This window comes from Mizuhopecten yessoensis, unplaced genomic scaffold (genome assembly GCF_002113885.1).
Source record: "Mizuhopecten yessoensis strain PY_sf001 unplaced genomic scaffold, ASM211388v2 scaffold716361, whole genome shotgun sequence".
Lineage (NCBI taxonomy): Eukaryota > Metazoa > Mollusca > Bivalvia > Pectinida > Pectinidae > Mizuhopecten > Mizuhopecten yessoensis.
The window spans coordinates 2,388,310-2,412,308 of NW_018480078.1; the positions used below are offsets into that span (position 1 = coordinate 2,388,310).

The 23,999-nt window shown below is 37.0% G+C and overlaps 2 protein-coding genes across 4 annotated transcripts in view; one reads left to right on the top strand and one right to left on the bottom strand.

The window, feature by feature from the left end:
* LOC110443896 (cadherin EGF LAG seven-pass G-type receptor 2-like) overlaps positions 1-20,013 on the top strand; it is a 74,595-nt gene extending 54,582 nt beyond the window's left edge. For 2 of the 3 annotated variants that reach the window (XM_021488350.1, XM_021488348.1), the window contains 25 exons: positions 276-389; positions 671-833; positions 1,160-1,428; positions 1,694-1,883; positions 3,234-3,335; positions 4,076-4,170; positions 4,457-4,666; positions 5,259-5,442; positions 5,706-5,849; positions 6,420-6,531; positions 6,823-6,999; positions 7,431-7,590; positions 7,837-8,043; positions 8,176-8,329; positions 8,692-8,758; positions 9,158-9,224; positions 9,580-9,659; positions 9,996-10,164; positions 11,425-11,511; positions 12,080-12,344; positions 13,007-13,177; positions 13,947-14,024; positions 14,492-14,671; positions 16,592-16,748; positions 19,262-20,013. In XM_021488350.1, coding sequence (XP_021344025.1) covers positions 276-389; positions 671-833; positions 1,160-1,428; positions 1,694-1,883; positions 3,234-3,335; positions 4,076-4,170; positions 4,457-4,666; positions 5,259-5,442; positions 5,706-5,849; positions 6,420-6,531; positions 6,823-6,999; positions 7,431-7,590; positions 7,837-8,043; positions 8,176-8,329; positions 8,692-8,758; positions 9,158-9,224; positions 9,580-9,659; positions 9,996-10,164; positions 11,425-11,511; positions 12,080-12,344; positions 13,007-13,177; positions 13,947-14,024; positions 14,492-14,671; positions 16,592-16,748; positions 19,262-19,286 — 3,627 coding nt within the window. In that variant the 3' untranslated portion in view covers positions 19,287-20,013. The remainder of the gene's footprint in view (positions 1-275; positions 390-670; positions 834-1,159; positions 1,429-1,693; positions 1,884-3,233; positions 3,336-4,075; positions 4,171-4,456; positions 4,667-5,258; positions 5,443-5,705; positions 5,850-6,419; positions 6,532-6,822; positions 7,000-7,430; positions 7,591-7,836; positions 8,044-8,175; positions 8,330-8,691; positions 8,759-9,157; positions 9,225-9,579; positions 9,660-9,995; positions 10,165-11,424; positions 11,512-12,079; positions 12,345-13,006; positions 13,178-13,946; positions 14,025-14,491; positions 14,672-16,591; positions 16,749-19,261) is intronic. The other variant, XM_021488351.1, reaches the window with a different exon arrangement.
* Positions 18,245-19,324, bottom strand: LOC110443897. The gene is made up of 2 exons (XM_021488352.1): positions 19,025-19,324; positions 18,245-18,906 (listed from the first exon to the last, which is right to left on the bottom strand). The coding sequence occupies exons 1-2, from the start codon at positions 19,300-19,302 to the stop codon at positions 18,282-18,284; spliced, it is 903 nt and encodes a 300-aa protein (XP_021344027.1). The 5' UTR covers positions 19,303-19,324; the 3' UTR covers positions 18,245-18,281.
* Positions 20,014-23,999: the final 3,986 nt, after the last annotated feature.

Here is a 23,999-nt window from a genome sequence, read left to right on the forward strand (position 1 = left end):
CCCCCCCCCCAACGCGATAACATCCGAGCCAACAAGAGTGATTAATATAAGTTGAAATAACTTGTTTAATAATTGTTGTAAAATAAATATTTTGAAGTTTATATTAATAGAGAATGTTAAAAATCACAGCTACAAATATCTTAATATTCAAAGCATTAGATAGCATAAAGACTTAACCTTGCAGGTACAATCAATAAACTATCACGTTTTACTATTGCTAAAATCATGTCATTGGTATGAAAGATTTTTCTGACTTTCTCATTTTGTCATTCCAGAAAGTTGACACGGTCATAGGAAATCTACAGAACCAGAGGATTGAGCAGATATATGTGGGAGCTGAGAGGATAGGCACTGGCGCCATATCTAAAGGATTTGTTGGCTGTGTGGAAGTAAGGCTGACCCATCAATTTTTTTTACTTCATATTAAAGACCAAGGTTGTTGTATTGGTGTAAAATTATTGTTAACCCTTTCACCACTGTAGACCATAATGGACGAATCCTGATCAATGCATGGTCGAATCTACTAAAGTCCCTCCTTCCTCATATTTTAGGTCAACCATAGGGCCAAAGGGTTATTTATGTCCTACCTACTTTAAAGTTGTGCAGCATACCATTCAATATAATTGGCTACAATCATTATAACATTATTTGACCTCTATTTTTCTTCAAGGACATGCGAGTAGGGAACACACCCAGTGCCATCCTGATTCGACCTCAGAGTCACAATGTAGACGAGGGTTGCACTATTGCCAATCCGTGTGATAACAACCCCTGTCATGCTGGCGCCACCTGTGTCGATCAATGGGCAGACCACTCTTGCATCTGTCCTCCAGGTATGTAGTTTGCCATGTAGTAAAAGTGGAATGCCAGACCAGGATTGGAGTCTGGGGGTGCTCCTTTCTGACTGGACTGTCTGTGATCAACTGAACCTATCACTGTAACTGCCTTTCAGTAATCACCTGAAATACCTCAGCATCAGACATTGTCACAAAAATTCAGTAAGCATTAGTAAGAAATTTTGGATTTATTTTATATTATACATTAAGATCATGGAACATCTACATGCAAGACAAACTATTGAATTAAATATGAATTTGTTATCATTTTCATTATCTGGCTTCTAATGAAAGGATTTCAATTATGGTGTTTACTGTCACAGGTACGCTTGGCCCTAACTGTGAAGACATCTGCCAGACGTACAACCCCTGTGAGAACTGGGGTAACTGTCGGGGCCCAACCTTTGGTCAGAACATCAACTACACCTGCGACTGTGGTCTGATGACCAATGGTGACCACTGTGAAATCGTTGCCGAGCAGCCATGTCCAGCCTCTTGGTATGGACACCCCATCTGTGGGCCATGTAATTGCTCCAGGAAGCTGGGCTTCAACCCGGCCTGTAACAAATCTACAGGAGAGTGCTCCTGCAGGGTAGGTAACCAATGGGCGCATGGAAACCTACCAAGCACTTGTGATGTTGGTAAAGGTGATATTATCTGTCATCCATAAATTGACATTTCATGCACCAACTTCAGTTGACTTTTAGAGCTACAAACTAAAAGCAAACATGTTCATAATTAACCAAAAGGGATTGTTTTGTTGCAGTGTAATACAAATATTAAGGCTTTTACCTGTTTTTAATTACTTAGTTCGGTAATGAATGTCTGAACTCAAAATGTCTCTGTATTGTTTGAAGGAAAACCATTACCGACCAGCAGGCTCCGATTCGTGTAAAAGCTGCGACTGTTACCATTATGGATCTAAGAACCAGTCCTGTCACCCCGTTACTGGTCAGTGTTTCTGTATAGACACTGTGATTGGTCAACAATGTAAACAGTGTGATAGCGAGTTTGCAGAGATCAACCTACTGAGAGGTGGCTGTACAGGTAATTTACTTAAAAGTATTTTTTCAAGGATTACAATGTTCTTCTGGTGGAATGTTGACAAGATTTAGTTTTCCATCTTCGTTCATTTTCAAAAAGTTATACGTGTCATCAACATGCTACCTATGTCATCCTCGATATACAGGGGTTACGCTCACTTTCGCTCTCTACACCCCTGGAATATGTCATAGCAAAATTGAAGGCACAATGTGCGCCACCTTGTTGATGAGACGAGAAGACTAGTTTGATCCTTTGATGTGCATCAAAAGAATTTCACGGTCACGTAACGGTAAAAATTGACAGGCTGGTCAGTTTTTCTTTAGCTCACCTGGCTTGAAGGGCCAAGTGAGCTTATGCCATGGAGGCGTCTGGCAACTTTTTCCTTTAAAACGCTGCTAGTCCTTAACGGCTTAGAGGATTTTGACCAAATTTGGTCTAGAGCATCTTTGGACAAAGGAGCCTCAAGTTTGTATAAACGGAGGGTGTTGCCCCTCTGGGGCAGAGGGGCGGGGCCCAATAGGGGAAATAGAGGATTTGTTTTCTCCTACTAAACAAGTGAAGAGATTTAAACCAAATGCAGTCTGAAGCATACTTAGTGACAAAAGAATCAATTTTGCATAAACTGAGGTGTGTGGGCCCCCTTCTTTATGGCAGATGGGTTAGGCCCATTAGGAGAAATAGAGGAAAACATTAAAGATCCTTCTCCTTCTGTACTGTTGAAGGGATTTTAACCAAACCCAAACTTGTTCTAGAGAATCTTTGGGCAAAGGGAATTTAATAGTTATAAAAGGAAGATGTGTGCCCCCCCCCCCCCCCCCCCCCCCCCCCCCCCCCCNTTGTTTTTATTTGTATAAAAAGGTGCATGTGTGGCCCAATAGGGGAAATAGAGGAAAATTGGGACATAACATGGAATCTCATTTTCTTGGTGTCTTTCCCACCAAAACAGATTTATATGTAGTTATTCTTGCAACTTTGTTTATTGTACTCCTTTGATAAACCTGTATGGTACTCAGCAGGTTTTAGATTGAAAAATAAAATACCAGGTGAGCTATCAAGGCCCCTGGGCCTCTTGTTACCTGAGACCAATCAAACAACTATCTTCGTGCCTTCAAGTTTGCTATGACATATTCCAGGGGTGTAGAGAGAGAAAGTGAGCGTAACACTTAGATATATCGAGGATGTACCTATGTTTGTCCTTGTAAAAATTTGATTCATTTTCTTTTTATAATAAAATTTGAAAAAAAGTTTGCAAAAATGAAAAAAAAAAGAATTAAGCTGTTTTATTGGACGTAAAAGTCCAATTATGTAAATTGGTTTGGATGGTCTATGTATTTTGTTAATCATTTGTTTCAGTAAATTACTACATGTGCCCTCGTACCTATGATGAAGGTGTGTGGTGGGACGGGGTACTGTTTGGAAACCGTACAGTACAAGATTGTCCTGATAAAGCTATAGGTAGGTACCAAATATATATGACAGGCTCAGAGACTTCAAATACTTACCATTGATCACATGATGCTAATAAAATTTCTGTAATATTACCAGAGAATTCTGTTTCTTCACTAGTTTAGCCTTTAAATGATACAAATATTTAAGTTAGTTTTCATCATGATTTCGGAGTCCAATTCAGAACACAGCCTAAAGATCGGTAGATTTATTGAAAATGACTTTTTTGTTAGCCTGTCCATCTTTGTTGGACATTTTGTTAAGACATGTATTAACCCCTGAAGACAAATTTGAACTCTTCCGATTCAAAGGTTGGAATAGTGCATTATGAAATTGCAGGGGTGAATGAGTATTCAGCTTCATTACTGTAATATTTTATAAGTGGATACATCACAAGAAACACTACACTAATATATGAAATATAATTAATGTAGGTCACTGTGACCTTTACCGTATTTCCGCTTCACTGACCTTGGTTAGACATTGTGTTTAGCTCCGTTCTATCATTGAGGGAGTAACACAAGACAAAAGACACAAGTCTTTACAAATTTTGATGGATTTGGTTTGTTTAACCCTTTCACCACTGTATAGACCATAATGGACTCATCCATATCAATGCATGGAAGAGTCTACTTAAGTTACATAGGGGTGAAAGGGTTAAGCCATAAACAACATGGCTGAAATATAGTAAATTGTATGAGTCTGTGGAGCGTATTGTTAAGGTATATTTGATGATTACTTATTTCTAGGTGATGCCAAGAGGAATTGTACTAAGGATGGCAAATGGCTGGCACCGGATCTGTTTAACTGTACTCAGCCCGACTTTGTCTCTCTCCAGACACAGGTGAGCAGGGATTGCTGTTGCATAGATCGAATCATTTGAAAGTATTTTCTGTACAATGGATTATCAAGGAAACAATGAATTTACAAAAAAAATATCAAAACTTGCATCTTTTGAGGGTGATTTTTTTTTATTGCAGCAAATTATCTTGATTCATAGTCAATGTTGTGATTTGTTATAAACGACAATGATGTTTTAGCAGCAGTCCTGGTTTATCGGATCAATATTGGTTTCATTCATCAACATTGTTGAGTGTAGTTTGTGAAATTACTGGTATGTGTTATTTCAGATTAACAAGATAGAGTCTGGCGAGTTAAAGATCACAACCTTTGTGGCCAAAAAAATTATGAGGAAACTTTGTGATGCTGTGATGAAGGCCACCCGACTGTTTGGAAATGATATTTATATTACGTACCGCATCCTGAACCAGACTCTAGCTTACGAGGTCCAACAAACTGGCCTGAGTCTGACATCGGAGCAGGACAGCACATACCTACAGGTAACATTCTACCCTAGTTGTCACACACCTTCAGGTAACATTCTACCTTAGTTGTCACATACCTACAGGTAACATTCTACCATAGTTGTCACATACCTACAGGTAACATACTACCTTAATTGTCACATACTTACAGTTAACATTCTACCATAGTTGTCACATACCTACAGGTAACATTCGACCTTAATTGTCACATACCTACAGGTAACATTCTACCTTAATTGTCACATACCTACAGATAACATTCTGCCTTAGTTGTCACATACCTACAGGTAACATTCTGACTTAGTTGTCACATACCTACAGGTAACATTCTACCTAGTCAATGTTACTAGCTTTTCAAGGTCATCTTCAGCCACTGTAAGCATGGGGCTATACTGCAGAGATGTTATTTATGCATATATATATAAAGTATTGAAAAGATAATAAGTTATCCTATTATTCACTTAAAACAAGAAATCAAGACCCTAGATTTTGTTTTGTCCTCAATTGGTAACTGGTTTGATGACTAAATTGCCTGTAATTTTGAGTTCGAGTTTGAATGGGTTCATGCCTTGCAAAGCATGGTAATATTTTGTGTTGTGTCTCACAGAGCATGCTTGATATCCTGAGTACGGTCATGGAACCCCGCTACAATAACGACTGGCTGGTCATCAACAAAAACTCAGGTGGCATTGCCGAGTTGCAATGGAAACTGGAGAAGTACTTGGCTATTTTGTCAGAGAACCTTGCCACTCTACAGAGCAAACCTTACAGTGTTGTGTCGGAAAACATTGGTAAGTATGGTATTAGTTACTGATTCCTGCTGTGATTCAATAATGTCCAGAATATTGTGTGTAAATTAACGACTTTCATACCTTACAAATTCGTTTTGTGGATAACTTTTTTTTCTGCAAGGCGACGTACGAAAAGACAAATGGAATATACTTACAATCAATTATAGTTCAAATTCAAATTCAAATAATTTTTAATCAAATTAAAAAGTTTTTAAAGTAAATAAAATAAATGACCTCAACAACTGACTTTTGTGTTTGCCTAGTTCTGGTGATGGACAACTTGTCAGCAGAAAATTTCTCCGGTCAGAGGATACCCAAGTTTAACAACATTGTAAAGAAGGATACCTTTGATGACGATACCTACATCATGCTGTCTCAGTCGGTCGTTTCCACACCCCTTCCCTCAGGTAAGCCCTCGCCTGTCATAGTTTGATATAATTTCCCTATTATCATGTTCAGATCATTTCCACTGAGACACAAGGTTCCTAAATTAGGATCATTTGTCACTCATGCTCCTGAAAAGTATTAACAATCCAGGATTTTATCTTAATCAGATTTGTGATTAATTAGACAATCTCAAAAACCTTGGGAGTGTATTTGCTTGGACTGAATTCATCCGTTGACCATGCTCAGGGCTATTCAACATATATAGGTATATTATATAGAGGGAGAAAGAGAGACATTTTAATGGTAAACTATGTTGCACATGATATATATTTTTTCTCCGTCCTCACAGGATATTACAACAATCTCAAAATCACATCTCCCATATTGGAATCGGAACAGAGTGACCAGATTTCATTTCTTAACGTTTGTTTGCTCCTGTTGTCTGAAACTGTTCACCATTGGAAAACGTGACATGCCTTGGGTGAACAAATCATCGTATCTCCTGAAGACTATGTCAATACATTAACAGTATCAAGATTTAACTTCTATCAACACTCACCATTACAGACATACAATCTTTTCCATTACAGATCCGTTAGCGCCAGTCTTTGAAGCTATCTCGTCATCCACGGCGTATGTAGGCTTCATCATGTACAAGAACCTAGGTGACATTTTACCAAAGATATTTGATTCAAATGTCAGGTAAGTGACCTTTGACATTCTTATTTTTGTAACGAGTTGTGAACAGTGAAAAAAAAGGTTTTTAAATGTAATGAAAGGTGAAATACTGGAGAAAGATTTTCTTATACAATGTAAGTGGTCAGCAATAGCACTATATACCATATATAGATTTGAAGGGAATTAGCTGTGTTTAATTATGATATATGTTCAGTTAGATGGCAAAAGTCCCTTTGTATTATTTATAGGCATGTAGCTAGACAACAGGTTTCTTAACTTTATAAACATTTTTTTTTCATATTTTTTTGTTTGTAGACAAATTGAGGAGCGGCCGCTGGATGTTAATGCCCCGGTCATCACACTTCTGGTGAGGGACCAGGGGGAGCTTGTGACCGGGGCGCTGGCGGAGCCTATCAAGATGGTGTTCAAACAAGATATGACAGTAAATCGGTCAAGTCCACAGTGTGTCTACTGGAAGCACAGCCCGAACTCGTAAGTACCCTAGCCAACTATGTCTCCTGGGGGATGGGGGGGGGGGGAATCCCAAATGGACAGGTATCCCTTGTTTGGTGTCTCCTATTTTGTCCTATAACAGGTATCCCAACTTTTGACTTTCATAATGACCTTGTTTGACCTTGTCATAGGTACCATCTATTTTTGCCTTTTGTAAGGACTTTATGTATCTTCTTCTATGACCTTTCATTATGACTTTTATTTTGGTATCTCTTAATTCTACCTTTCGTTATGTTGAAGTGACTCAGTTATCTTCTACTTTAGCCTTTTGTAATGACTTTGTTTGACCTTGTGAAAAGATCTTTCATTAGGACTTTTAATTGGTCATCTCCTACTTTGGCCTTTTGTAATGTCATTGTTACACTTGTGCTACTTCAGCCTTTCCTTATGACTTTGTTTGACCTTGTTAGATATGTTGGTGAATGGTCCACCAGTGGCTGTGAGATAACTGACCGCTATGAGAGGGAAATCCTGGAAGGAAGTGATCCTGCTGTACTGCAGAAATTCATAGAATGCTCATGTGATCACATGACTTCATTCGGTGTCCTCATGGATGTTGCAGACTCAGAGGTATTTGTTCATTTTGTCAATTCATTTTTGTGGAATGAAGAACAAAATAACCAATTTTAATACATAATTTCAGAAGTTGGTCTTTTAAATTTGATCATTTTCAATTTTCTGCAAACAATTGTCATCAGTTTGTTCTCATAAGAGAAAAGTGATACTTTTTATTTGTACAATCAAAGCATTATAAAGAAATGATGTTGCGGATATTCTGATGTTGACTAATTTCCCATTTGTCGTTCTACTTAACAGTATGTTGCCAAGGGCGCCATTTCTTTGGAGGTTGTCAGCTTCATCGCCATAGGAATAACATTGATCTGCCTGTTTGTGGCGTTCTTCATCTTCATGTGCTTCAAACATCTCCAGAGTAATGCCAACAGTATCCTCATCAACCTGGTGTTCACCATCTTCATATCCGACCTGGCGTTCATCTCGGGCGTGTATAGGACGGAACCAGAGGTGAGGCTTCTGTTTTAGGATACCGCAGCGTAAATAGGATCTTCAGTAATACTGTATTTCGTCATAACAAAATTAAATCATTTAATTAAATCCATAAATTTACTCAAAATTGAACATTTATCCGTGTTGCAGCTGTTTTGTCGGTTGGTGTCCATATCGCTACACTACTTTTACCTGGCGGCATTCTCCTGGCTGTTTGTCGAGATGTTACACCTTTACCGCCGCCTCACTGAGATCCGGGACATAAACTACGGCTCCATGAAGTTCTACTATCTCATTGGATATGGTATGCATTAGCAACTAATCCAGTACTCTGTATTATTTACTTAGTGCTGTTAAGGAAAATTCCTGTTATTAGTAGGAAATTGATTGTGGTAAAAGACAGCTAGTTGAAGCCTAATGCTCATCAAATCAAAATTAATGGTACTTTATCATTAGGATCTGAAAATGTTAGCTCTTTTATTAGCAATTTTTTTTTTTTGCCAACTTTTGAGTGTTATGTAGAGAACGATACAGATATTTTCAGATTACAATGATGTAGACTTTTCTCTCTTTTATTTATTTGCTGACAAAAGTATGGTATTTGTACATTTTTATGTCAGTCTGTTGAAATTGAAAATGCATTTATTAGACGTGTTTTATTTCCAGTTATACCTGGTATCATCGTCGGGCTGTCTGTTGGGCTGTACACAGACGGGTACGGTGGCTCACAGTTGTAAGTAATGAAGTGTAACATTTTCATAATGCCTCTATAAGGAAAAACTGATCAGCACTAAGCAGGAAATGTTGCATAAGATACAATTTAAAAATAAAATATCCTTTTATTCTGAAAATTGCTATGAAATTTTAAAGGAAAAATGTGAGTTATTTAGATATGAAATAATGAAAATGCTCAGAGGAAACCCTAGATGGAACCTCCTCTTCCATATGTATAGAAAATATTTCTGAGGTTCCCAAAGAATTCTTGCAGGTTTTGATCTAAAAGAAGATTTTGTCGGGACACAGGACTATTGTTTATAACTGTGTATATACTTAGAGCTATACTTGTTGACTAACCATGTTGGTTTATGGAGCTATACCTGTTGACTAACCATGTGGGTTTATGATTTTGCAGTTGTTGGCTGGACATGGCCCAATCATTTATATGGAGCTTTGCTGGACCTGTTGTATTTGGAGTGCTGGTAGGTATTGGCACTACAGACATGAATATGCTGTCTTTAAGGGGGCCGTACTTTCACATTTTAAATTCTTTTTAAACTCTTTAAAAACAAAGCTTTATTACAATAAAACAGTAGTTCCTACAACGTGAACGCTAATTCAGCACAGAATCAAAACTATTAGGAAAGAAATTTAACAATGGGAAGATGTTTTTGAAAGAGCCTAGTGTGCACATGTAGTCAGGATTGACTGACAGCTTCTAGTACAATGACTAAGAAGTCCTTAAATCCTAATGGCCACTCTTATCCCCTAGATATATTTCACCGTGTCCTGAATGTTTGAAAATATTGATCCACACAATTTTGGTTTTTTTTGCAGGTAATCATCCTAACATTTATACTTGCCCTGAAGGCGAGTTTTAGAGAAAAAATCCATGTCAACGACATTGTCGGATTCAGGTGAGTTATTCAAGTTAGATTTCATGAGGTTTGAAACACTGTTTTTCATTTGTGGTGACAAGTTCAGAAAAAACATTTTTGCAGAAATTCATTTTAGTGGTAATGTAAATTATGTTCGACACGTGTACATATAAACCCTGCTGTTGTTTTGATTTCACATACTGACATCAAGTATGGATATATTAAAAAAAATGTGGATGTAAATCTCGATTAAGTTCAATATCTTAACATGTTTTATGTAAGCAGAATAAATTAAGCTTTGTGGAAATAAACATGTGGAAAACATCTGAATTCAATATCGTCCCTAAAACTAACTCGTGTACATTTGTTTTTCAGGGCCCGTATATTCTGTGGCCTGGCCATCCTCCTGTTGTTAGGTGTCACCTGGATACTGGGACTTGTGTCTGTTAACTATAACCTGGTGCCCCTTCACTACGCCTACGCCATCTTCTCATTGGCTGAAGGTGGCTTCATATTCGTGGCCTATATCGTGGGTGATAAAAAGGTAGGGGGAAATGTGACACTGTAAAAATAAGTCTTAAAACAGTTAGGCTGCAAAAACAAGAGTCAGTTGGTCTTTATGTGCAGAATTAAATAATAAACATTATCTTGAATAGGTTGTTTATAAGTCTGAAGAGGCTGATTGTAGGAAGTTTAGCCTGAAAATGATAAAAGCTATGACTAACAATGATTGAACTTTGAAAAGTTTAATTGATATCATGTGTATACTACTATCACACTTATTGCTAATTCTTGCTTGTAAAACATAATATGTATATCCTCGATCAAGGAATGGTCTAATGGACACCATAGTTGACTATCAATTTTCCATAGTGAAATTTCTTTAGTGAAATTCTGTTCTTTGTAGTTAGCTACTGTAGCATTAAGGCTTTGTTATAACCATGCTTTCTTGTAACTGTCCCGTGTGGTTTGTATTAAACCTGATTTTCTGTGTAGATTTTCCCCCTAGGGTCTGTTATGACTGTGTTTTACTGTAGAGTTATGTCACCTGGAGTTTGTTATAACAACGTTTTACTGTTGAGTTATGTCCCCTGGAGTTTGTTATAAACTATGCTTAACTGTTGAGTTATGTCCCCTGGGGTTTGTTATAAACAACGTTTTTACTGTAGAGTTATATCCCCTGGGGTTTGTTACAACAATGTTTTTTACTGTAGAGTTATGTCCCCTGAAGTGTTTTATTAACAACGTTTTAACTGTAGAGTTATGTCCCCTGGGGTTTGTTATAACAATGTTTTACTGTAGAGTTATGTCACCTGGAGTTTGTTATAACAACGTTTTACTGTAGAGTTATATCCCCTGGGGTTTGTTACAACAATGTTTTTTACTGTAGAGTTATGTCCCCTGAAGTGTTTTATTAACAACGTTTTAACTGTAGAGTTATGTCCCCTGGGGTTTGTTATAAACAATGTTTGAACTGTAGAGTTATGTCCCCTGGGGTTTGTTACAACAATGTTTTTTACTGTAGAGTTATGTCCCCTGGAGTTTTTTTATAACAATGTTTTTTTACTGTAGAGTTATGTCCCCTGGGGTTTGTTATAAACAACGCTTTTACTGTAGAGTTATGTCCCCTGGGGTTTGTACTGTACATGTCCTAATTGCATCACGTTTCCTTTGCATGAAGTCCCTGAAAGCATGATGATTTGACTGATATAACATGACTTGAGCTTGTATCTGCATTACGATTCCCTCGCCGAATCTTCTACCTGGACTGTGAATGAAGCATGTGCATTGTGTTCTTTTACAGGTGCGGCTTCAACTAAAGAAGCAATGGTATAAATGTCAGGGAAAGAAATTGGAAATGGCGGAGAACCTTGGCGGCACCCGAAGCTCGGTACTGTCAACATTTACAGTCACTAACACATAATGAACTCAGTCAGGTTCACCATCGAGAATGAATGTCTGGTGTGCTTACTAGAAAAATGGGGGAGGGATGTATAAGGAAAGGGTGCTTAATGACAGAGAATGTTTGGATTGATCATAATATATACTGAGAGCGAACGTATTAGCATGTGAATAAAAGTAGTCTTATCATTAGCAGGTGAAATACAGACTAAGACACATATTAGATAACTAGATTTATCTTACACTTGCATGCTTGTCAGTGGTGTAAATGAAAACCAATTTTTATATCATCAGGAAAACTCATAAATTTATATACATGTGTATACAAGTTGAATCACTTTTCCATGACAAAAGTCAAAATTATCATCATTAAAAATTCATTTTCCTGGAAATCAAAAGTGACATATATATACTGTTTAGAAACTTCTATTGAAGGTTGAATCGAGTTACAATTATGTTGAGTACCTGTAATTTTAAAGAAATGTGCGCTATTCGCACAGAAGTGCATTTGATTTTAATAAAGATACAGATGTAAACAAATGTGCTATTTCTTACAGAGATCTGCACTGGCCTATCGCACAGACAATTCCATGGACGGTTGTATTAACCGGACGATGAATGTTGGGATTTCTACGACGTCGACGACAAGTCGGTCGACCAGTAAGAGTTCTGGAGGTCTGTACAAGGGTGAGGACTATCTGCGTAGTACCAGTACCTCTACCTCTGGCCACGTCCCCTCCGAAAGCTTGTACCCCCCTAATGCTGGGATCCCGCCCTATGGATACGACCTCAAGGCTTATCACGAAAAAAGACCAAACGGCAGTAAGTCGTGGTGGTGTTGCAGTGTCCTCTGTCTATAATCTACTAATCAGCTAATCTAGGCAGTCTCATCCAGATTTTTATGAGACTCAAGTACTTTGCTTGAATATTCCTAAGACTTGCAGTTTTTTGTGTAAATTTGCTATGAGTGAATTAATTATCTTCCAATTCTTTTTTAAGGCACTTTTTAATATAGGTAGAATTCATTCACAGAACTCAGTATAGTTTTAATTCAGACTAGACAGCTGATAGCTATTAACTGTTCATTGGCATCCCCTGCTTCTATCTTGCACATTATAACCATTCTACCTGCTTTCAAAGAACTTCCTTAGTTTATATTGTCTTATTGCATGACCTCCCTTTCCTCATGTTATCTCTTTTTCTTACTCCAAAATTTGTTACAAAATGGTGGTAGAATATCTCAGTTTTATCAATATATTTTTAACATTAATTGTTTTGGATTTTTTTTACGTTTTAAATTTTTGATTGGCTGTTAGAGGGAATTCCAAACTATTTTGATTGGCTGTTAGAGGGAATTCCAAACTATTTTGATTGGCTGTTAGAGGAAATTCCAAACTATTTTGATTGGCTGTTAGAGGGAATTCCTAACTATTTTGATTTGCTTTTAGAGGGAATTCCTAACAAATTCTACTCCTTCCTTCCAGCTACTGACCACATGGATGGCCCAAACAAACGCTCAGGGAACGACTCAGACTCTGACAGTGACGGGTCAGTGGGCCGTGCTAGCCTCAGTCTGGCATCCAGTCACTCCTCAGATGACGAAGACGACGTCGCTTTTACATGGGAGAAAGAAATGCCATTAAATCAGAAAGTTGGTGAGTTGACATTTCAACATACAGAAGGAATAAATAAGACACAGCTGGTTATGTATTATGAAACGGTTTCAATATAATTAAGATACTGTCTGGTATATTAAGACACAGTTGTGTATACTAAGACACTGTCCAGTATATATAAGGCACTGCTGGGTATATTTAAGAAACTGTTGTGTATATAAGTATATGTGAGAGACTGATAGCCAGGTGCATATTCTGGTTTCTTTGGTAATGTGTTGTGGATTACTTGTAAGATCCACCTCAGCACTGAATGCTTGCTGGTGCCGGAGATCGTCACTTCTTTTGATTAAAAGGGTATTAGTCTAGTGCCAGTGAAATTTTGGGGACTTCTCTATAGGTTTTCTTAACTGAAACTTTATACATGTATAGTCAATCAACTCTAGAAGATATAAAACCAGTTTTCAGACATGCGTCTAGGTCAGGAATAATATGTTTATTTCTGTGATCATTGTGTATAAGGTGGCCATATTTAATTCAAAAACTTGTGTATTGGAATGCTAATATTGGTCCTGATGTTTAATTCAGTTCAGAAAGGTTTTGATGCACTGAAATACACCATGGCCTGATTCAAATACCTCAAATAAGTTCTGAAAAACAGATTTTAATTAACTCATTCACCACTGAAGACACCTTTGAACTCTTCTAATTCAAAGGTTGGAATAGTTCATTATGAATTATCAGGGGTGAGTGAGTTAATGGTTAATGAATGTATAAGAATATCACCAGTTCAAATGTTTTCTGTCAACAGAGGAAGCTAAAGAACAAGCAAGAAAGAAAAAGAAAGAAAATGATGACGCAGAAAAACAGAAAAACAATGCCAATACAGGTAAGCTATATAGTTAGCATTATTTTCCTGATAGATATTCACATGTTTACAGTAGATGTCCAGTGATGAAGGATTATTAAGTCTGTTCTGATAACTGACCCTTCCCATTTTCAAGGTCACAGCCATAAGTGTGATATGTTAAAATATCAAAGGAATTCTTGAAAACTACAAAGCCTAAATTTATGTTTGTCCCAGACTTGCTAGTTCTAATCTTTTTTTAGCATTTAGCACTATATATACTGGGGAAATTTCGCTGCAGTTTAACTTTTGCCTTTTTTCGCCCTTGGTAATGAGGGCGAATTTATCATAAGAGCCAGCGCAGGTGAAAGTTTTGACTGGGCAAAATTTTCCGGCTATACAGTATATTTCGGCAACAACAAGAAATACCTGGTCAGTGGTACAGGCACCTTGTGCCTCTTGTTACAATGTGTTCTCACTGTTGCATATTCATTGTGTTCTGTTCACAGTCAACCCACCACCGCTGTACAGCCAAATACAACAACAACAGAACCAATATGGCCACTGGCCGGGTGACCCAAACCTGTCGGGTTTCCAGTTCACGGAGTCGGAAGATTATCGCCAGTCAGACCAAGTGACCATGTCCAGTGTACCACCTGACGTTACACTGCCGGCACAGGAACTACAAGGTAGTAAAAAGGCTGCCAATTATGTAAAGATGGGGATGATGCTGAGATAACCCAATTTTATCTTTATCTCCATTGGGTTGGTCACATTCTCAAAATTGCTGTATATTTATCATTTATTTCAGCATCATGAAGTTGTCATTTGTCATTTTGTTACGATAGAACCACTCCTCAATAAGATTGACAATCAACTTCATACCTGCCTTTGGCTACATTTAAGGCAGTGATTTCAGTATTTGTACATACATTTCATGGTTTAGAATGACTTTACCAAAATGCCTTTTGTTTTTTCCGAAATAATTTTTACAATTAAAGAGATGTATGCTCTCTCACTGTACAAAGATATACAATATATAATCCTACCATTTGGTTGTGAAATAATTTATTACAAAAATATTGTGCATATACATTTTTTGTAAATAAGTGTTTCTGTAAAGTTTCTATTAATCTGACTGTATATATGTATATAAAGTGTATTTACACATTTCAGCAGTATTTGATTATAATAATGTGTATATGAACTTGAGAATTAACACTGTTTAACAATATATTAATCATAGACACATTTTCTGATAGATACACCTGTTTAAAACAATTTTTACATATGTTCAAATAATCTTAACAAAACCATCAAACATTTGTTCACATCACCTTCATTAACTGCCAGTGGTATTTAGTCTGTAGGCTGGTGCTGTCCATAAAATATCAGCTAATATGGCGAAGTGTATTCCCAAATTGACTACTACCCAGGTAGAACAACTTATAAAAATACTGAAAAATAAAGTTATTGTTGAGGGTTGGCTAAATATCATGTTGCACCTAAAATTTTCATTTTATCACGAGTTTGTGATGGTATTGAAAAATATATATCACATATTTCTACTTTCTAGTCAATATTATGGTATAAATTGTATAAGCAAGTTATATAAGTTATATAGACCATTCCATATCACTGCCAGCGATGTCCTGTATTTTGTGTGAATAGCATGCTATATGTTGGAATCATACTGGTCAGACACCGCATGTCCACATTTCATCACACGTGTACGCAGGTGTCAGTGAAATATTGAGGCCTAATTTAATTACAATGCAAGCATTCATTTGAAGTATTTCTATCAACCATCTCAAAAGACCATTCTCGTGAGATTTCTTCACCTACTTCTCTGCTTGGTGTTGGCATGTTTGTTGTTCAGTTTGGAGAGGTCATTGCAGGACGATTGAATTTGTGGATTTAATTTTCTTATTGCTCATTTTTTTGCTTCCAGCTTATTTGATATAAAATACAGTTTAACTTTGTGACAGATTGTCATTATCTTGACCGAATAATCAAAGAAATATACTTTAAAATATTAACGCAATATTTTTTAACCAAAAGCACATTCCAAGTACTGTGGACAAAGTTAAACTGTATGTTTTGTATGATGATGCAGCGTTCATTCCAGAAAAGGATATTTGAAATTGAAATTTATATATTTTTATTTCACACTACCATATGAAAAATAGACTACCTGAAATATTTAAGTATGAAAGAAAAGAATAACTTGCTTTAAATTGGGGGGAGGGTGGGTGGGGGAGTGGAGAGAAAAATTTGATTAAACTGAATCTGGAATCATCTCTGAATTATAATTCATTATAAATTAATTCTATAAGTTTTCAGCTACATACCATTTGAATACAGTAAATGTCTCTGAATGTCATTATAAAAAACACGTTTTTTGGAGAAAATTAGCATATATTTATTCGGCTTAGTTGTAAAAATTGGAATTATTTGTAAAAAAAAAAAATGAAATTGATTTGAAAGTGTAAGAAATTTACAGAAGACATTCATAGACATTTACATGTAGCCAGTACAACGTCGGGGTTGAATTTCACCTCGTCAAAGCTAGTCGCAGACTTTTATAGCCTACTTTTCTGTTGTAACAGCTAGTCACAGGGATTATATAATGCCGCCTGTGCGGACAGACAGTCTGTTGAATGACTCGAGCAGTAGTAATACTCACGGACCATTCCATCCCCCTCCAGACCCTCGCGTCAAGGTGCAGGTCCTTACTCATAACGGCAGTATATCCTCAGATTCAGAGTAAGTGCCCAGAAACTAAGATTGTCTGTGACGACGGTAAAGATCTTGGACATCGGATATTATACTCGGGCCAGATATTCTGTGCAAATGTCACTTGTCGTGAGTCAAGAATTTTAATGGTGATATTTTAGTTTAATATCCAAACATAATAATCTACCTGGTACATTGAAGGTCACTTGGTGAAGGTCACAGGGCAGGAGCCTTAACCGCATATAAATAGCCTTCATGTTTAGGTTGAAAGATGATGAGGCTTTGTGCTATATTTCACTGAAGCTTGACCTATATTTATTTCACCATTCATATGTAAATGTGTTTTTGTTTTGCTTTAAATTTGATATTTTGTCTTGTTCGTTGTTGCACTTTGCACATTTTGTTCCACCTTTTTGGTGTATTTCGTTAGTATATTTGTTGTATTTTACAACTGTTTAAGCCTCACTATTTGGGAGCATGTTTATACTTTTTGGGAAAGGTGAAATGATGATGTTGTGTGTCCTGTATTCCACACTTGTTGTATACTTCTATTATCCTTTCATGTTGTACTGAATCCCGATTATAAATACCTATTGATTTAATGAATGATTAATCAGAACACACTATCAAATACAATACCATACAATGTCTCACATTACTTCGTCTCCAGCTGACATTCACAGATGTACACATACATTACACAATCAGAGGCACGTCCTGAAACTACCTTAGCTGTTCATAGGATGTTGAACAATATCAAACCAAAAAAATAAAATAAAGTACTACTGGTTTGAATAATTAATCAGAACAGTTTTTGTCAAAAGATATTGAATACACACTGCTAAAATAGAATACCATATACGTACAGTGTCTCTCATAAATAGAAGTAAATCTGCAAATTTTGACCAGAATACATCTTTATATTAAATTTTCCTCAATAAATTTATCACTTTTTAGCTCACCTGGTCCGAAGGACCATGGTGAGCTTATGCCATATCGCAGTGTCCGTCGTCCATCCGTATTCTGTCCGTCAACTTTTCCTTTAAAATGCTACTAGTCCTGAACGGCCAAGTAAATTTTGACTAAATTTGGTCTGAAGCATCCTTAGGCAAAGGAGACTTAATTTTGTATAAACAGTGGGTGTGGCCCACCTGGGGGCAGAGGGGTGGGGCCAAATAATAGAAATAGAGGTAAAACCTTTAAAATCCTTCTTCTATCGTAGGGATTAAGGGATTTTATTCTAATTTAGTCTGGAGCATCCTTGGGCCAAGGAGACTCAATTTTGTATAAGCAGTGGGTGTAGTTTCCCAGGGGGCAGAAGGGCGGGGCCCAATAGGATAAATAGAGGTAAAGCCTTTAAAATCCTTCTTCGACCATCATTTTATCCTTATTTAGTCTGTAGTGGGTATGACCCCCCTAGGGCATAGGGTTGGGGCTCTGTTTGAAGTTGGTTCTCGCTCTATCTCAAGTACTGGATGGATCTTCCTGAAATTTCATTATGTACTTACAGCACCTACCATGTAGTGCTATATCTTTACTTCATATCAATTATTTTAAACATATTCAGGTGAGCGATACAGGCCCTCTGGGCCTCTTGTTCAAAATAAGAATGCAGGCCAGAGAGAAATTTGATATCCTTAACTTTATAAGTCGAGCTTTAAGCAACCTTCCACTGTAAGCTATTGTTGTAGATGAGTACATAATACATACATCACATAGACACAGGACACAAGTATCATTTACATACGGGACAAGTACATACATTAGGCACACAAGTATCGTGAAGGTATATGACACACAGGTATGGTGAACATACAGGACACACAAGTATCGTGTACATACAGGACAGTAAACACACAAGTATTGTGAAGGTACATGACACACAGGTATGGTGAACATACAGGACACACAAGTATCGTGTACATACAGGACAGTAAACACACAAGTATTGTGAAGGTACATGACACACAGGTATGGTGAACATACAGGACACACAAGTATCGTGTACATACAGGACAGTAAACACACAAGTATTGTGAAGGTACATGACACACAGGTATGGTGAACATACAGGACACACAAGTATCGTGTACATACAGGACAGTAAACACACAAGTATTGTGAAGGTACATGACACACAGGTATGGTGAACATACAGGACACACAAGTATCGTGTACATACAGGACAGTAAACACACAAGTATTGTGAAGGTACATGACACACAGGTATGGTGAACATACAGGACACACAAGTATACATGAATATACAGGACACACAAGTATTGTAAACATAATGATAGTAAACACACAAGTATCGTGAAGGTACATGACACACAGGTATGGTGAACATACAGGACACACAAGTATCGTTTACATACAGGACACACAAGTATCGTGTACATACAGGACACACAAGTATCGTGAACATACAGGACACACAATTATCGTGTTGTACAGTTTTATGTATGGTTGGTAAGAACATTGCACCTTGCATGTTGCATGATACTTTATTGTACATCTGGTGTCTGTTTCCTCCCCTACAGGTGCAGCCATGAAACCTCCGTATGACAGTGCATGTCCGCATGATTGAAAATCACCATAGTAACGTGATCTGTTGCCAAAGTAACTGACGAGGATTATGCATTTACAGACGTGGACTAATATGTGATCATCCAGTTACAATATCTTGATCTCAAGCTGTCCCAAATTTGGCCGCTCATCTTATTTTTCATCTCCATTTGATTTTGTATTCAATGTCATGATCACCTCATCTTCATTTTATTTTCATCTTCATCATAAATATCGTCATTTCACAAAGTCGTGCATAATCACTCGGAATAAAATATACACTGTATCTACAAATTAGGAGAAATGAAATCCTTATATACATGTTTGATATATATATGACAAAATGTACGATTTATTATATAATATTTTGTATAGGTTAAGTCTGACGCGTTTGTGTTACTTAACCTTAAAACTGTGTGAAACATATTAACTGTAGCTGTAACGAAATATAGCGTGAAAAAGGATGTGATTGTGTGAAGTTTCCCGTCTGATTAGGGAAGTAAAATGTAGTAATGAAGACAGTCCGGTGTTGAGGACTTATTCGTGTGTGCTCAGTATTTAATCTCTGTATTGTCCAGGGTTATGCTAGTCGTGTATATATCTCATGAGGAATATAATGAATGGAATGAGAAAATGAGTACCTAACCATTACTAAAAATCAGAAAACAATAACTAATTACTAAAAATTTAATGACAATTAGGTTTGTAAATTAAAAAAAAAAAAAAAGTCAAAATGTGAAGCAACAGCTTTGATTTCTGTGAATTTAATATGTATACCCAAAATTTGGGGTCCATTACAATAGTAATCTACAACAGTGAGGACTATCATTTCATTTTTGGTCTGTACTTTTGTATCTGTATTTTTGATACAGTCTAGTGCCATGTTAATACAGCAAGGATTTTTTTCGGTGCTTTAATTAATTCAGGTTTTGCAATTGCAATATAGTTCAACTGTTGACCTTGTACTAACATTGCACAATATAGCAAGATCAGGTTGATCTCGCGTCGTGTCGAGGTTCGATCAAAAATATAGCGGCCATATTGTGATTTTATCTGATCGAATATCTAATAATATAATTCATCCATTTCCAGGTTGTGTGACTTTGTATAATTTTCTACACTTTTAGAAATCCACATTAGGACAATTATGCAAATTTAAACATCACAACGTTTCTTGCTTCTTTACATGTTTACGATTATTTTGCGTCCAGTAGTATCGGTATTTTGTAATGTGTTTGATATCCAAAGACTTCAGTTCTACCTGTATATATTTTACTAGGGTAACATTACAGTGGAGTTTGTATCCAAATGAAGAAAAGAACAAGTTCAATACCCGTTTTTTCATTCTAGATCATGATCAGTATTAACGTATATATATACAAAAATGTTACGACGCAATAATTGTACTAGTGTCCCACATGAAGAGAATCAGTTCAAAACTTGGTCATATATCCTATAGAACCTTACTGGTGAATTCCATTCAAATTTTACTCATTCACCCCTGAAATTTCATAATGAACTATTCCAACCTTTGAATTGGAAGAGTTCAAATGTGTCTTCAGGGGTGAATGAGTTAATGCACAGAATCTCTCTATATAAATACATAATATTGTACTCTCTGACGTAAGGACTTTTGTGGGGGATGTGTAAATCCGTCTGTACATTTTTTTTTTATACATTTTGCACGATGTAATAAATTGCCTTTTAAATGCTTGTCTGTGATGAAATGATGTATGAGAATTTTTAATGCATTATATATATATTGCGCTATATTTGTAAATATGGAACAAAAGGACTTTTCAGTTTGTATGGAGATATGTTGTGTATGAGAAGTTGTCACCCATTTTATATATATGTAACCATATAAACCCATGTGAGGATGGTGTAATTTATTATTGTGCGATACTTGTCAGAGGATTACATCAAACATTGTATACACAAATGTACAGTTTTATAAAATGTGCTCATTTGATGAGGACCCTGTACATCTTATACAGGAACGTCTGTTTTTATAGAAAAATATGAAAAATTAAAAATTATTGAATTGTAGACTATAGTTCAGTTATTTTTCTGATCTCATTCGACATTAAGGTTTGGTTTCCTCATATTTAAAGCTGATAAATGGTACAATCACCTATAATATGACTGCAATTTATCTCCAATGTGACAGAACAGTAAAATTACTTATACACAATACCATTGCTTCTCATCAAAGACATAATGTCCTATACATTCCAATGACCTTACCTTTGATACGACTGCTGTGTATCACCCATCCTAACCTAAGGTATAATGACCTTACCTTTGATACCACTGCGGTGTATCACCCATTCTAACCTAAGGTATGAAGACCTTACCTTTGATACCACTGCGGTGTATCACCCATTCTAACCTAAGGGATAATGACCTTACCTTTGATACCACTGCGGTGTATCCCCCATTCTAACCTAAGGTATAATGACCTTACCTTTGATACGACTGCTGTGGATCACCCATTCTAACCTAAGGTATAATGACCTTACCTTTGATACCACTGCGGTCTATCACCCATTCTAACCTAAGGTATGAAGACCTTACCTTTGATACCACAGCTGTGTATCACCCATTCTAACCTAAGGTATAATAACCTTACCTATGATACCACTGCTGTGTAAAACCCATTCTAACCTAAGGTATAATGACCTTACCTTTGATACGACTGCTGTGGATCACCCATTCTAACCTAAGGTATAATGACCTTACCTATGATACCACTGCTGTGTAACACCCATTCTAACCTAAGGTATAATGACCTTACCTACGATACCACTGCTGTGTAACACCCATTCTAACCTAAGGTATAATGACCTTACCTTTGATACGACTGCTGTGGATCACCCATTCTAACCTAAGGTATAATGACCTTACCTTTGATACAACTGCTGTGTATCACCCATTCTAACCTAAGGTATGAAGACCTTACCGTTGATACCACTGCGGTGTATCACCCATTCTAACATAAGGTATAATGACCTTACCTTTGATACGACTGCTGTGGATCACCCATTCTAACCTAAGGTATAATGACCTTACCTTTGATACAACTGCTGTGTATCACCCATTCTAACCTAAGGAATAATGACCTTACCTTTGATACCACTGCGGTCTATCACCCATTCTAACCTAAGGTATGAAGCCCTTACCTTTGATACCACTGCGGTGTATCGCCCATTCTAACCTAAGGTATAATGACCTTACCTTTGATACAACTGCTGTGTATCACCCATTCTAACCTAAGGTATGAAGCCCTTACCTTTGATACCACTGCGGTGTATCCCCCATTCTAACCTAAGGTATAATGACCTTACCTATGATGCCACTGCTGTGTAACGCCCATTCTAACCTAAGGTATAATGACCTTACCTTTGATACAACTGCTGTGTATCACCCATTCTAACCTAAGGAATAATGACCTTACCTTTGATACCACTGCTGTGTATCACCCATTCTAACCTAAGGTATGAAGACCTTACCTTTGATACCACTGCTGTGTATCACCCATTCTAACCTATGGTATAATGACCTTAACTTTGATACCACTGCGGTGTATTACCCATTCTAACCTAAGGTATAATGACCTTACCTTTGATACCACTGCGGTGTATCACCCATTCTAACCTAAGGTATAATGACCTTACCTATGATACCACTGCTGTGTATCACCCATTCTAACCTAAGGAATAATGACCTTACCTTTGATACGACTGCTGTGTATCACCCATTCTAACCTAAGGTATGAAGACCTTACCTTTGATACCACTGCGGTGTATCACCCATTCTAACCTAAGGTATGAAGACCTTACCTTTGATACCACTGCTGTGTATCACCCATTCTAGCCTAAGGTATAATGACCTTACCTTTGATACCACTGCGGTGTATCACCCATTCTAACCTAAGGTATGAAGACCTTACCTTTGATACCACAGCTGTGTATCACCCATTCTAACCTAAGGTATAATGACCTTACCTTTGATACCACTGCTGTGTATCACCCGTTCTAACCTAAGGTATGAAGACCTTACCTTTGATACCACTGCGGTGTATCACCCATTCTAACCTAAGGTATAATGACCTTACCTACGATACCACTGCTGTGTAACACCCATTCTAACCTAAGGTATAATGACCTTACCTTTGCTACCACTGCTGTGTATTACCCATTCTAACCTAAGGTATAATGACCTTACCTATGATACCACTGCTGTGTATCACCCATTCTAACCTAAGGTATAATGACCTTACCTTTGCTACCACTGCTGTGTATTACCCATTCTAACCTAAGGTATAATGACCTTACCTTTGATACCACTGCTGTGTATCACCCATATAAGGTATAATGACCTTACCTTTGATACCACTGCTGTACATTGCCTACAGTTCTACACAAATGTTTACCGACTTCAGTGTAGTACACCGTACAGAGACCTTTCTGTACCATTAAATTTTCGCCACAGTTGAAATGTTCGCCCGTTTCACCCTTTGTAATGATGATGAATTTATCCTGACAGCATATACAAATACCCAGCATACTTCAATCAGCCGTTACAAGTGAACGCTGAATTAACTGGTCAAACATGGATGTTACTGGTAAAGGTTGATTATTTTACTACGCAAAAGATTCTTGGTATACGATATATGTTTAGTGAAGTGGAGTATTGCACTGTGGAAGTTTC